A 16,450-nucleotide genomic window follows, 5' to 3' on the forward strand; every position below is an offset into this window, starting at 1 on the left:
TTGAGAGAGAGAGAGAGAGAGAGAGAGAGAGAGAGAGAGAGAGAGAGAGAGAGAGAGAGAGAGAGAGAGAGAGAGAGAGAGAGACATATGAACAAAACAGAGAAAAAAAGACATGCATTACAATAAATCTACTCTGTCTTCACAGGAAGTGACAAATGACAAGCAAGAGTCCCAAGTGAGACAACAGAGCAGACAGAGAATACAGAGGACGAGAGGGCACATTGGCACAGAGGGAGGGAGCAACACTGCAGAGCCAACTGTATGCTCCAGTGTTTTTCTCTGGAAAACTATTGCACTGACAACACCACTTTGAGACCAAGACACGGGCCGGACCAGTATGTTTATACAGCACATACGAGGGTGTGCTGCTGGATGTGTGTGTGTGTGTGTGTGTGTGTGTGTGTGTGTGTGTGTGTGTGTGTGTGTGTGTGTGTGTGCGTGCAGAGGGACAGTGGCGGCAGTTAGCCTTGCAGGGAGGGTTATGCTTGTCAGAGCTAGAAGTGGTGATTTGATAGGTGCAGCTGCAGCTGGCAGATCCCCTGCATCTCAATGAGCTGCTCACTTTGTCTTTTCACTACCCTCCAACTTTGTCCCTAACGTTCTCTTCCCTACACCTGTCCTGCCCTCGCTCGTTCCACATCCTTTGGCTCAATTATCAGCTTTTCTTCAATCTATTCCATACTGATTATTTCGTTTTCCTCGAGCAGGGTTTGAATAAATTGACTCTGGGACATTAATGGCCTCAGTATTAAATTTCTGGATAACAAACTTTTTAAGACATTTTAAGAACTTGTCAATGATGAGGCTCATCTGCGCATGTGCTCGTCGCTCCCCATCTTTGCACCAAAATTGGTTTGTAACTTCGTGTTCTCTTTAACAGACTCTTTCTTGCAATCCTTAATTCTTTATATATTACTGTTCTTTCCGCCACCTTAGTCTGTTTAGTGATAGAGAGTCTGATGGCACTTTTGTCCCTCACATTATGTGTTGTTCTCTGAAAAATGCATCCCAAACTGCAAACAAAATGCTTTTAACTGAGAGATTTTCCTCTGAAACAGCATGAAGAATTGCTTTGGAGGCAAAGCTGTGCATTAAACTTGATGTTTTTGAAATTGGAATACAAGCATTGTTGTCAGTCGGCGATTTTATTTACACATCAGCTGCAGGTGACTACAGCAAGGTAGGCATCAGCCAGGGCATTACAGACGGTATAAACAAGGTGGGGTTTACATGCCTTGTATGTCCTTATATTTCACCTCATCTCATTGTTAATGCATTTGATTCATTTTGAAATTTAGTAATTTCAGTAAATATGTCACTTAGTGTCCCTTGTCCACCATACAACAGAGTAAGATATTTTAAAAAAGGCAAAGATTAATGTGTAATGAGATGTATGTAGTTTTGGTATTTAAAACAGAAAAAAACAGGAACCCCATGATGCAACCAGTAATGTGCCTGGAGGAAATGTGTCAAACACAACATTCAGTTTTCTGATAAAGCGGGAAGTTGGGAACAGTGCACTCATCGATTCCCCTGGGAGAATGATATCCCAGCATGTGGAGAGCACTGCAGCATACACCCTCATTCTCATGGGAGTCAGCTATCATCTGCAGAGATGGAAAGTGCCGAAATTGATACGTGACAGTGGATCCATGAAAACTGGCAGAAAGATCCCTATGGAGGGCGAAATACAACTAATGCAAAAGGCATGTTTAAAGCAAACTTATAGGACACTGCTGGAAATGAACTAAAACAATACAATGTGAACCATTATACAATCATGGAACAATGTCAACTTAAGTGCTATGCAAAATGCAAAAACTATTTTAAAGGGGTCATATTGTGAAAAAAAAACAAACATTTTTTCTACACACACACACATGTTGTTGATTCTTGAAAAAATATTTTCAGTTTGTTATCTTTAAGCTTGAAGCCTGAAATGTGGCAAAATGTCAAAAAGTTCTAGGGGGGGGGCAATACTTTCGCAAGGCACTGTATATGTAATGGTTCTCCCTAACCCTAACAACTCCTAGGACCTGGTAAAACAAACGCTCCCTGTTTCAACTGTAGAGCAGAAATTTGTCCAAGAGTCCAAAAAAAAACCCCTATCCATTCCAGACCAGACCAGTGCCCGTTGTGATGTAACAATGGGAGTGATTGACAGAAGTGATTGACCTATCCCAAGCCCATCAAAAACCTGCCCTCTCTCCGGAGCTTGTATTTGGTTAATGACTTAGCCTTGCTTTGGTCTGTGTTTGTGTAGCCTGCCTAGAGTGCATGTCCACACACGGCATATCCTCAGTAGCTTAGCAAACACACATACACATCACAAAGACCAAGTTTTTATATTAATTGCAGTTGCTTATGACCATAAGTAAAGCCTGCTTGAATGTGGCTAACGATTTGGCTCTGCTTCAGACCGTGTTTATGTAGCCTGCCTAAAACATTGAGAATGTCAGAATAAGGAGTATTTAATAAAGAAGAGCTAAAATGAATGGTAACAAATAGAGAGTAGATAAGTGAATTAGAATGTACTGTATACTCAGATATAGTATGCAGATTTTTTAGTGTCCTAGCTTCCATTCGTCCTCCTCCCCACTGAGAGGGGTGAGGAGGACACTTCATCATTTTCAATAGCAGATATTAAGGACCACAGATCAGTTTGGGGCAATACACTTCAAATACACCATATTTGGACAGCTAGCAGCTGTGTGGGTTCAAATAAAAAGGGTATAATGTGGGACCTTCAAAGAACATTTTTCAAGTATGCCTATTGTTTTTTTGAATATTCTCCCTTTATTAATGTTTGCTGTTATTTTTATTTATTTCCAGAAGAATTTTTCAGTAAATATAGATTTAAATTTTTTTAAGCCAAAAGTGATTACCCACCATCACATGTGGGCGGAGGCCCGTCAAACTCCAAATGTGTACCCAACCGGCATGTGAGGATGCTATTTCCACTCAACAGGTAGCCTGGAAGACATCGGTACCGCACAATATCACCTGAACAGACAGACGGAGAATTGTAAGTTACACAGAGATCAATGAGAGATACAAACGACAATCTGTAGGGTTGATAACCAGAGTGTCTTCACATACCAAATCAGAGCTGCTTCACCTGGATACTGAATCAAAATCTGAATAACCTGATGATTAATTTTGTGTCTCGGTAAAAGGAAAGTTGAACATAACAAAGCCCCACTGGGAATCATGTAACTTGTCTGTGTCGCATAGCAATGAGTCAAGGAGTTATGCAAATACTGTAGATTTAAAGAAATATTTTCTCACAATATATGGAAGCGCATCATTTTGATTATATTGTGATAGACATTCATTCATACTGCTTTCTGAAAGTCCTAGAGTTGATTCTTTATTTAGTTGGATAACCTTACAAGACAGGAACTTGCTAGTATGCAAAAAGGAATATTGTGAATGTTTTGATTTTACAAGTCAGGATGTGACCAACATCTAAAACAGGCATGGTAGAAGTGCCTCAAATTGAGTGATTCTTAATGTCAGTGTGTACATAGCTGTGTGTATATAAAGCATTATAGGTTTTGCAACCTACCAATTTTGAACTCTTTGCTCGCCATCAGGATCTCTGCTTTTGGAATAATCGGGGGAGGAAGGCAGAACTGAAGTCTGTAAGCTTTAGTGAGAGCATCAAAGAGATGGACATAATTAAAAAAACAAAATGTGTAAATGATCTGGGACAAATTTGGAAAAAAGAAGACAGAACTTTACGAACCTTGATAGCTAATACAAAACAATCCACCTTTCTCTGCATTACTACGGAAACGAATTAGCACCTGGTTGGATGTGCTACTGGGTGGTTCATTTGGCTCACCATCGGTGAACACACCAAGCTTCCTGACTGTCTCCTGTGGACCATCCCTAAAGATGAAAAATTATTTTGAATAAAAACCCAGTGAATCGAAGCAATCATAATTACCTATGAGGCTCAAATGCTTGGTGTCTCAAAATATAAGTCACGTTGAGTCTTTGTTAGACATATCTGAGAAAAACCCAAACAAGGGCGCAAGCCCGACTATTGTCACTCAACCTCCAACATAGTGTTCACTCAATTACACCCAAAAAAAAAAGACTGCTCGGTGTCATTACGTTGGCATAAGGTAGAAACTGCAGATAAGCATTGAACGACTGCCCTGGATTGCGCTGGTCCTGCTAACAATCATCCAATGGGAGTTTCCCTGGAAGCTATGGCCCACCCTTGGCAGTCCCCTTGTGTGACCATGGCCGATTAAGCCAGCTCCCAGATTCCTGCCACAACCATTCATCTTAAAAACCATCTGTCTCTGGCTGTCAGACTGAGCATGGGAGATTAGAAGCTGCTCTGGAAACAGTTGGCTGGGGACTGCTGCCTGACAAAACTCTGGCCAATTCGCCATTAGGGGGACCATTTTTTTTGGCTCAGTAGTTCAGTGGATAGATACACAGTGGTGGTAACTGGAAATTGGAGAATACAATATTTCACATCTTGGCTCTGCATACGCTTGTTGAGGTAAGATCAACAGAGTGGGGACTTTTTACAAGCAAAAAATATCAACAATATGATAGAAAGTACATATTTTGGATCAGTTTGGGTGTACGGACATTCTACTTCTTTTCCTTTTGGCTTTTCCCTTCAGCGGTCGCCACAACAAATCAGTTGCCTCCATCTAGCCCTGCATCCTCTTCTCTCTCACCAACTACCTCCATGTCCTCTTTCACCACATCCATAAGCCTCCTCTATGGTCTTCCTCTAGGCCTCCTGCCTGCCTCCTGCCAGGCCTTCTGCCTGGCAGTTCAAAGGGTTTACGGACTTTGTTACATTAAATTCTCAAAGACCAAAGAATTATTCTATAAACATCTATCTCAGCTTAGATGTTGCTCCTCATCACAGGGATGTTTATGTGGTCTTCATGTTGCCAGGTTGGCTGGCAGTCAGACCTCCAGTCTCGCTGAGAGCCCAGTTGATGCCCACTCTCTGAGACCTTGGGGGACTGTCTCAGAGAGTGGGCATCAACTGGGATTGGCAGCGATCAAGCATGAAAAATCCTGTCTTTGGTCGCACATATGGCATGGCCAACCAAGCATTATGGGGTTGATGAGAGAAAGCTTTACACTTTGATACTCAGTCAGGCAAAACGCCATACACCACCCCAACACAAACACTATTCAAACACTATTCACCCCAACACAGACACTATTCCTACTGCTTCAACTGTCCTTAAATGGCTTTTATTACATGTAAGTGAGAACACCAAGAGCTATAAGTAAAATTGTCTGTATATTATTGCATAGAAAAGCAAATTTACACAAAGATAACAATCATACAAGTAAATTTAGGAGGAGTGAGCTTTTATATCAGAAATGGGTGAGCTTTCACGCTTACCAGACGGTAATGAAGTCATTAGGTCCATGAACCTGTAGTAGAGTGAAATTCAGTTTGATTCCAGAGCCCGGAGACACAGTGATTAGCCAGGAGCAGTCAGCTGAGTTGGGGTACTCCTCTGGATACCCTGGGGAAAATATGGTCCCATTTTCTGATGTGATGTTCCCGCCACAAGGCACTGACAGACGGAAGGAAAAAAGGAAGAGGAAAGGTGTGTGTGTGTGTGCGTGCGTGTGTGTTTATGTGTGTGTGTGTGTATATATATATATATATATATATATATATATATATATATATATAGAGAGAGAGAGAGAGAGAGAGAGAGAGAGAGAGAGAGAGAGAGAGAGAGAGAGAGAGAGAGAGAGAGAGAGAGCAGACCATGAATACAAGATAAGACAGATTGTAGATTGTTAATTCAACCGCAATCTGAAAAAGGACATTTTTCATCCCTCAATTCTTTTGCTTCCCTTCTCCCTTCGGTGTCTCTCTCACCCTCTGTTTTGCACTTCGTCGAGTGCCCAGGCGCCTGTCTGAGTGAAAGATTAGCCAGTAAAGCCTGTTAGAAAGTGATGGTTTGGATGGCGTGTTTCACTAAGATAAGGCCTCAAACATTTCCCTATGGGGTGAAAGGACTGTATGGATATGAGCCAGGGGGTTAGTGTTGACTTGGCTTTTGGGGAGTGTGTATATGTACAGTGTATTGGAGGGAATGGATATTCATTTTGTGTTTAAAATAGTGTGTTTTGTGTGTTTGAAACATAAAATTACATGTTGATGTCACACCTGAAAACTCCATTATATACTGGTGTTTAAAAATTACATTGATGTCATTTGGACCACAGTGCAGTCAAGCCCAAATCTAAACATTTTTACTACATTTGAAACTTTGTTGAGGAACTCGGGATTTTCTAACCAATTTAATGATTGCAAGCTCAAGTCCCATTGGACACATACTCGCTGTGGTGGAGCAATAAAACAAATCGGGAAAGAGTGGTAATCACTGTCGGGCAGATCTCTCTCGCAACTCTGATTATTCAGCTTTATGGCACACCCCTGGATATCTAAGATTGTTTGATCATTTACAAAGCAGAAATAGACTTATTCTACATTATTTGATGTCTTTTACCTTAATTTTCAAAGACAGGAAACAAGATGGGGAATGTGCCTTAGCTCAAATCAAAACCTGGGTCATTTAAGCAAGTAGCCCCTAACTTGATAATGGGCTATTGATCAGAAGGGCTGATTACATCCTGCCCCTCCTGTGGAGCTGCACTTCTGATTCACGTTATCAACTGGTAAACTACTTAACCTTATTATGTAGAGTGTCATGTTGATTGAATGGATAGTTAAAGACATAGAACTTGTGACCCTGTTGCTGTTGAATTGTGAAACACATTATTTTATATAAAAACAGAGCAAAAGGAAAAAAAAAATCTAGATCCAAGGTTAAGTAGAATGTGAGGTGGGAATAACATAAAAAAAAGCTTCGCTCTATTGGTATGACATATGTGATCCTGTGAATGCACGACAAATGAGTCAAGACAAGGTAACAAAAATCAATGTACTTATTTCTCTCATCCTCCTCAGAGGAATACTGCAATGACAGAAAGACTGATGCTTGGTTTATGTTTGCTGGGTGTCTGTGTGTGAGGTGAAAATACCACTCAAAAGTGTAATTCTGTTTGATTTTCAAAAATGCAAAGGTCCTTAGTCACACACTTTTTTTTTTACAACACTAAGTGGTAACTGTACAAGTCTTGCGTCCCATTTCAACATGCACTTCAGCTGAAAACAGGAGTAGTCCCACATATTTTGACAGTGGCAGGATGGTTGTCCCAGTTATTCACAGAAGAACAGCAATATAAATTAAGCATTGCAGTCTATATTTCCACATCTGCTTCCTCTCTGTGTCTTCATAGCAAGTGTTTCTTTGCCTTGACAGAGAGTGACCAAGAAAAAAACCCAAAACAAAATTATAAAATATATCTGTTATTTGAAGTGAAATTTTGAACAAATGATTAAAACATGCAATCAAAATTATAATTGCTGGTTTTTATAATTGATTAAAGTACTTATCAAGTACTTATCAAGTCCTCTGGACATGTCCAAACCATCTCAGTCTGCCCTATCTGACTTTATCTCCAAAACCTCTAACATGTGCTGTCCCTCTGATGTACTCATTCCTGATCCTATCCTTCCTGGTCACTCCCAAAGAGAACCTCAGCATCTTCATCTCTGCTACCTCCAGCTCTGTCTCCTGTCTTTTCCTCAGTGACACTGTCTCTAGACTAAACAACATCGCTGGTCTCACCACAGTTTTGTACACCTTTCCTTTCATTTTAGCTGAAACTATTCGATCACACATCACACCTGACACTTTCCTCCACCCGTTCCATCCTGCCTGTACACGCTTCTTCACCTCTTTTCCACACTCTCCATTGCTCTGGACTGTTGACCCTAAGTACTAAAAATTCTTGATCTCTTCTCCCTGTAACATCACTCTTCCACTTGGGCCCCTCTCATTCACACACATGTACACTTGTCTTACTGCGGCTTCATTAAAATGGGATGGTAATTTAGTTTAATTGCATATTTCATAATAGATAATCATTATCTCAATAACCACACTTCAGACTAATGATGTAATAGCTCAATATATTTGAAACAGAAAATTGGGATGTTAGCACTTCGGGTCAGCATTAATGGGGCAATAGTGGGGTTTTTTTTATAACACAGGATGGGGGCATCGACAATTCTAACATGCTTACCTTCACATCGAGGAAGAGGGTGATCCCAAGTTCGGGTAGTGCCGTGCTCACAGGTGAGGATGGAATGTCCCATTAACTGATAACCAGGCAAACACTCGAAGGAAATGGACTGGCCAACGTTGTAGCCAGCACCCACCACTACACCATAGTGGAAAGGCTCTGGATCAGGACACTCCTGTAGCTCGTAAGCTTAGGGAGAAAACAACATGAGCATTAATCTGTTTAAATCAGCATAATTTTCCCAATAAAGTTTTTATTCAAACACCATTTAGTTTAAAGCAGTTTGCAGTTAATTTGAACATCACTGGAAAACATGTGGGCACTCTAAAGATATTGAAAGTGCTATATTTAGATCATTCTGTACTTTTTGCTTTAATTCTCCTCTCTCAACTACGCCCACCCCCGTACTCAAACTCTCATTCATTCCTACTCAGTAAAGGGGTAAGTGGGGGGTGGGGGCAGCAGTGAGTCCGACTTGTTCCAGAAGTGTAAAATATTGTCATTAGAAATAGTGTGGGAAGATATTTTTTTCTCCCTTTTGAATACAAAAGCAAAACAGTGAGAGCCGAAGAACCAGACTAAATGGATTGATTTCCATGATCAGAGCCACTCTTGGTAGCATATAATTTTGAAAGTAGATGGTATTTGCACATTTAATGCTTGATTTGTAACTAATGTACACAGTTACATAAATGGCTTATGCTACCTTTGAATTTGCCGACTTGTTTGTTCATTCAGGTATTCAAACAGGTATTCCAAGTACGTATACAAACTTTGAATACCAGTTGAATTTGTAGTGAAAGGGAATTTATTCATGCAGCCATGTGGAAAAGCAACGAAGATTATCATGGGCGTGTGGTAAAAAAAATCTTTTAAGTACTTAAAAGATTATTAAAGAGCTTTCTAGATATGGAAAATTTATTAGCCCTTTCAAGCTCATTACACTGATCCAGTCAGTTCTTGGAATCTTCTTTTCCTTTTGGCTTTTCCCTTCAGGGGTCGCCACAGCGAATCAGTTGCCTCCATCTAACCCTGCCTTCTGCATCCTCTTCTCTCAAAACAACTACCTCCATGTCCTCTTTCACTACATCCGTAAACCTCCTCTTTGGTCTTCCTCTAGGCCTCCTGCCTGGCAGTTCAAAAGTCAACATCCTTCTACCAATATCTTCACTATCTCTCCTCTGGACATGTCCAAACCATCTCAGTCTGCCCTATCTGACTTTATCTCCAAAACCTCTAACATGTGCTGTCCCTCTGATGTACTCATTCCTCATCCATCCTGGTCACTCCCAAAGAAAACCTCAGCATCTTCATCTCGGCTACCTCCAGCTCTGTCTCCTGTCTTTTCCTCAGTGACACTGTCTCCAGACCAAACAACTGGTCTCACTGGTCTCACCAGTTTTGTACACCTTTCCTTTCATTTTAGCTAAAACTCTTCAATCACACATCACCTGACACTTTTCTCTACCCGTTCCGGCCTGCCTGCACACACTTCTTCACCTCTTTACCACACTCCATTGCTCTGTACTGTTGACCCTAAGTACTTAAAATCCTCCATCTTCTTGATCTTTTCTCCCTATAACTTCACTCTTGCACTTGGGTCCCTTCCATTTACACACATGTACTCTGTCTTACTGCAGCTAACTTTCATTCCTCTGCTTTCATGGACAAACCTCCACCTCTCTAGCTTCTCCTCCACCTGTTCCCTGTCTCACTATAGATCACAATGTCATCTGCAAACATCATAGTCCATGGAGATTCCTGTCTAACTTCATCTTTCAGCCTGTCCATCACCACGAACAAGAAGGGGCTCAGAGCTGATCCCTGATGCAGTCCCATCTCCACCTTGAACCCGCCTGTCACACCTACAGCACACCTCACCACTGTCTTACACTCATGCATGTCCTGCACTGCTCTAACATACTTCTCTGCCACTCCAGATTTCCTCATACAATACCACAATTCCTCTCTGTGCATCCTGTTATAAGCTTTCTTCAGATCTATAAAAACACAATGCAGCTCCCACTGGCCTTCTCTCTACTTCTATATAAACATCTTCAACACAAATACTGCATCTGTAGTACTCTCTTTTCGCAAGAAACCATACTGCTGCTCACAAATGCTCACTTCTCCCCTTAGTCTACCTTCAACTACTCTTTCCCATAACTTCATTGTATGGATCATCAGCTTTTTTCCTCTGTAGTTGCCACAACTCTGCATATCGTCTTTGTTCCTTAAAATGGGCATCAGCACACTTCTCCTCCATTCCTCAGGCATCTTCTCACTATCTAAGATACTGTTGAACAACCCAGTTAGAAACTCTACAGCCACCTCTCCTAGACACTTACATATTTCATGACCGAGTACCTTTCCACTCCTCATCCTCTTTAATGCCCTCCTCACTTCATTCTGACTAATCTTTGCTACTTCCTGCATCACAACAGTCACCTCTTCAAGTCTTTGTTCTCTCTCATTTTCCTTATTTATCAACTCGTCAAAGTACTCTTTCCATCATCACTACTGGCTTTTCTTAATAGACTTCCATCCCTATCTTTAATCACCTTAACCTGCTGCATGTTCTTCCCATCTCCATCTCTCGGTCTTGCCAACCTGTATAGATCAGTCTCCCCCTCCTTACTGTCCAATCTAGCATACAAGTCATCATAAACCCTTTGTTTAGTCTTTGCTACCTATACTTTCCCTTTATGCTGCATCCCCCTGTACTCCTGTCTACTCCCCTCAGTCCTCTCAGTGTCCAACCTATTCTTACCTAACCTTTCTCTGTATACACTCCTGTGCCTCCTCATTCCACCACCAAGTCTCCTTATCTACTTTCCTTCCAGATGACACACCAAGTACTCTCCTACTGTCTCCCTGATCACATTAGCCGTAGTTGTCCAGTCATCTGGAAGCACCTCCTGACCACCCAGAGCCTGTCTTAACTCCTTCCTATAAGTCATGAAACACTTCCTTTTTCAGCTTCCACCATTTCATCCTCTGCTCTGCCTTTGCCCTTTTCATCATCCTCACCATCATTGTCATCCTACACACCACCATCCTATGCTGTTTGGCTACACTCAGGCCTACCACTACTTTGCAGCCACTGATCTCCTTCAGATTACACCGTCTACACAAGATGTAGTCTACCTGTGTGCTCCTACCTCCACACATATACAGTAGGTCACCCTATGTTCCTGCCTTTTCTGGAAGAAAGTATTAATGAAAGTTGTTTCCATCCTTTTTGCAAAGTCAACCACCATCCGTCCTTTTGCATTCCTCTTCTGGATACCAAACCTTCCCATCACCTCTGTTTGCTGCACCACCATGTCCATTGAAGTCTGCACCAATGACAACTCTCTCACGTCTAGGTATGCTCTGCATCACTTCATCAAAGTCCAACCGGAATTTCTCCTTCTCCTCCAACTCACATCCTACCTGTTGAGCATACACACTAACATTGAACATCACACCTTTGATTTCTAGCTTCAGACTCATCACTCTATCTTACACTCTTTTTACCTTCAGGACATTCCTAACAATTCCTCCTTCAAGATAACTCCATTTCTTCCTATCTACACCATGATAGAACAACTTGAACCCTGCTCCTAAATTTCTAGCCTTGTTACCTATCCGCCTGGTCTTCTGGACACACAGAATGTCTACCTTCCTCCTCTGCATCATGTCAACTAAATCTCTACCTTTTCCTGTCATAGTTCCAACATTCAACATCCCTACTATTAGTCCTATACTCTTATTGTTCCTCTTCTCTCTCCTCCTACGAACATACTTTCCTCCTCTCCTTGTTTGACCAACAGTAGTCCAATTTCCACTAGCACCCTGTAGTTGAAAATTTGGCGGTCATTGTTAACCTGGGACTTGATGAAAGTCATAGATTTGATTCGCATGTTTGATTTGGCAAAAGTTTTACGTCAGATGCCCTTCCTGACACAACCCTCTGTGGTTATCTGGACTTGGGACCGGCACAATAAGACACTGGCTTGTGCCCTCATGTGGCTACATTCCAGTAAATTATTGGAATTATTTAGTAGTAGTATGGCTTTATACTGGGGTTGTCACTTTAATGCTTTAATTAGATTAATTAACTACGCTGCAAATTAACGCGCTATAAAAATTAACGCAATTAATCGCGAGTGGCAAGTCAGTGCACAAGCATTTAACTGTATTTGAATTGCATTTTTGAGAAATGCACCTGGCCTAATTGGTTTGCTGATGTGTTTGGCCTTTTTTCTTTTGAATTTCATTTATTAAGGACACTTAACCAATAAAAATGTGGATTTCAAATCTTCTCTTCTTGGTGCATTCTATTGATTAGTCATGCACTACAATTTTGTAATATCCTAGAATTTAAATACTTTATTTGGGGGTATTTAGCCTGTATGAGATTAAAATGTGATTAATTAGATTAAGTAATTATCCTTTAATTAATTTGACAGCACTACTTCATATGTCACATGAAGTGGCAGTAATGGTACATAAGTTAACTTGCGGAGAAAATGTGAAAATCCCACATATGAACATTTGATTTGTATATGACTCCATTAATATGTTGGATGATCAGCTTTCTAATAACTATGTGTTTGTGTCAGTTGAAGTAAATATCACTGTTTGTCAGAAGCAGTATTAGCATAAATATTGTTGCACTACATGCACCTCTGTTAAGTCAGTGGATCCAGCAAAACAGTAATTACTAGCTAGAGCAAGCTTGGTGATTTACATTACTGATACAAACTCAATTCTTGAGCAAAAAAAAACCCCCAAAAAAACTCTGGTTATTTTTTTAATTATTAGAATTAGAAAAAATAAATCTGGTTAAAGTATTGAATAATGTTATATATATATATATATATATATATATATATATATATATATATATATATATATATATATATATATATATATATATATATATATAGTATATATTCCTTTCAGCTGACATAAACACATAGTCACTAGAAGGCTGATAATCCAACATATAAATCGACACACTTATATTTTTTGTCTGTAACAATATTTCAACTCCTATCATTTGCATCTTTAACTAGGAGGTGGACTTTCCTATCCTGTCTGCTGTCTTACCCTGGTACTCAAACCGGAACCCTGGTTTGTTTTGTGAGTGATCACTGTGGAAATATACTGTGGTTTCATGTGAGGTGGTGAGGAGGGAAGAGGGAATATCTTGGCCACTGAAACGACCGATCACTGCACTAGTGTCAAGGGGCCCATTGCGGATCTCTAGGAAATCGTGGTTGGCCTCTGTGGAGAAGTTGAGGAACTGCATGTGGGCTCCTGGGAAACAAGGTAAAGACCGTTACAAAAGTAGGGGTAGGAAATTGAAAAGAGAAATACTGAAACAGTTACATAACCGTACAAAGACTCTCATACACAAAAAAAGAGCTCTAAATAACAACAGGTATCTTCGAATGTAAAATATCATGCCATAATCAAACCATATGCATAATTAATGGATCCCTGAGTGTGGAAATGCCAGTAAAGATTTTTATAAGCATGAAACTCACCATAACCAACAGGCAAGTAGATCCTCCAGGTGCAGTCACTGTTGCTGGGATAATTACCAGGGAACCCAGGACTAAGTATCATGCCTTCCAGCTCCTCGTGGATTCCACCACATTGAGCTGGCAGAGGGCAGACAAAGAATTTCATTAGCATCTGCAAATCCCAGATCAAAAACAAAACAAAAAGCAAAGCAAATGTAACCCTGTCGGTATAAAGGGTTACCGTACTAAGCGGTAATCTATTACTAAAAGCAGTACTTCAATTTAGACATGCATTAGAATTGCGTTTAGAAATATTATTGTGAAAAGGGAAGTCAATGACTTTTATTTTGAAAAAAGGCCCGCGAAAGCGGCGCAGGTGATTTCCGCCGGGTGAGCGCGCGAAAGAAGAAGGGAGACAGCGCGAGAGAGTGAGGAGAGAGACGGCGGAGAGAAGGATGAGAAAGAAGGAAAATAGAGAATAAAGATGTTCCCGTGCACCACGCCGGAACATTAGAGGGAGAGAGAAAGTTTTGACAAGTTTTGTGGGCTAATCAAGACTTGGCATTTTCTGAACTGTTTTCCATCACGGGAATCTACGGAGACCGCTGATTGATGCTGGCGCCACACCGTCGCCTTTTCGGATTCCAGATTCCACGTAGTGTCCAATCCAAAGATGGCGAGCCACTGTACCAGGATCTGATTTGGAACTGATTGATTTAGGATTCATCAATTTTCTTTGGATGGACAAAGACTTTGGAGTTCAATTCCTGAAAGAAAGATACGGAACCCCGGGGTATGTGTATGTGTGTTTTGTTTATTATTTTATTGATTTTCGGGCCCATTTTCTTTTATTATGAAATGTGATTTTGTATGTTGTTCTGAATTATTGGCAGAGATGACCGATTAAGTTTATAAAATTTTAATACATGTCATCTACCCACACTGACTGAGTTGTCTCATTTATTACACCTCCTGCTCCAGTAGTCGAACCTCCGCATTGGCCCAACATCCAGTAAGTTCTCATATTTTAACTCACTAAATTCTGAACGGGTGTTACACAAACAACCAAAAATAAACAGAAAAAAAAGCAAAAAACAAACAAACAAAAAAACAGAATTCAGTCAATTGAATCATAATCCCAAAACCATTTGAGCAGAGGTTAAAAATGTTGGGAAATTATTCAGTACCAAAGTGGAAACCAACCCTGTGATTTCACAGGGTATAGTATTGGTTAAAGGAAATAAAGGCAGGTCAATGCCTCTGATCAGTAATTTTCATTAGTGATGGTTTGAAATTATTTTACGGAATTAACATCTTACAATTGAAACAAAAAAAGAAGAAACAAAATTCCACAATCCCATTTAAATTCCATACCATCTTGAGAAATAGTAGAACTCAGGATGTCTTTCCATTCTACATGAGATAATGATGCACAATATATTATATCATTTGATGTCCTTCATCCTTTTCTTTTAAACTTAATCCAATGATATATAAATGTTTCCATGTCTTCATGGAAATCCAGGATTATGATTTATAAGGAAAAAAAATTGGAGGTGAAATTACAACATGAACTGTTGGGAAGCTGTGATGTGATCAAAGAAGATTAAAAGAATATTAGATCTTGAAAATAAAGTAAAAACAAAAAAGAGTAGAAGATGCTGAAATTAATTGTAAAAGAATTAGTCGACTCAAGGAGGAAAAGAAAGACAAGTACTGGAAAAGGAAAGAAAGGAAGCAGGGAAGGAGATCAAGAAATTAATGAGATATCAGCTAGAGGCCAAAACTATTCAAAGAATGTCAGTGTGCCTTATCACTGTGTTTAGGGGGGAACGTGATGGGTCAGATGCTATCCTATTTTAGAAAAAATGCAACATGTAATCGCAAAATTCCTGATATCAGTATACAGTAAATCTTATGCAAACCGTTCAAGACCTGACATGGAATTAAGTAGCCTTCGAAAACTCAAAAGGAAGTGAGTTTCGCTCAGTTTGTGATCAGTTTTCAAGATGAAAATTTAAATGTGCAAAACATTAAACAAAAACAATCATGTTAAATATGATTGTGTTTTTTTACTTTACTTATGTACAACTCATATTTTCTTTAATTTCAAGTGAATTCACGTTATGCCATAAAGGGTGTTTGTATGTATAACAAGTAACAGAATTTTTTTTAAAAAAGTGTTATTTTCTATACAATGCTTAGTGAAATAAATGGTCAGTGAAATAAATGTGTGTATAAATGACACGCAAAAAAGTAGAAAGAGCTGGATATGTTAGCAGTGAAATAAAGTATCCCTACCTATGCAGAGAGGAGGTGGGTAGTTCCATCGTCTGACAGTTCCTGGCATACAGGTGATATGTGAGTTCCCCTGAAATAGCATCCATGCAACAATGTATGAACACATACAAAACCAAAATCTGGGAAGACAATAATTTCTTCTGTATTGTGATGCTCTTCCTTTACTATAATTATCTGAATTTTCCCCAGGTCTAAAGCACATCCATTTGAAGTGACAAGATAACAGAGATTTAGGATCACACAATAATCAGATTTAATGGTACACTGTAAAAATAAGCTATTTTAAAGCTCTGTAGCCACTTTTCTAAATTGAAATGAAGACAAAAATAATAGCAAAAACAACAGTCAAAAGAAAAACACAGACTGTTGGAGTTTCAAGTGTCGAATAAAATTGTATGTTGCTGACTAATTTGTTGTATCAAAGCACACATACATAATGCCTAAACTTCAGATTCTGACAAAAATTTTTG

General features: G+C 39.8%; 1 protein-coding gene across 1 annotated transcript in view; it reads right to left on the minus strand.

Moving 5' to 3' along the window:
* Nucleotides 1–16,450, minus strand: part of csmd2 (CUB and Sushi multiple domains 2) — a 267,965-nt gene that overhangs the window by 38,880 nt on the left and 212,635 nt on the right. The window contains 8 exon segments of the mRNA XM_068332262.1: nucleotides 2,890–3,003; nucleotides 3,569–3,649; nucleotides 3,749–3,894; nucleotides 5,396–5,573; nucleotides 8,164–8,352; nucleotides 13,261–13,470; nucleotides 13,701–13,817; nucleotides 15,981–16,050. Coding sequence (XP_068188363.1) covers nucleotides 2,890–3,003; nucleotides 3,569–3,649; nucleotides 3,749–3,894; nucleotides 5,396–5,573; nucleotides 8,164–8,352; nucleotides 13,261–13,470; nucleotides 13,701–13,817; nucleotides 15,981–16,050 — 1,105 coding nt within the window.

This window comes from Antennarius striatus, chromosome 14 (assembly GCF_040054535.1).
Source record: "Antennarius striatus isolate MH-2024 chromosome 14, ASM4005453v1, whole genome shotgun sequence".
NCBI classification, from domain to species: Eukaryota; Metazoa; Chordata; class Actinopteri; order Lophiiformes; family Antennariidae; genus Antennarius; species Antennarius striatus.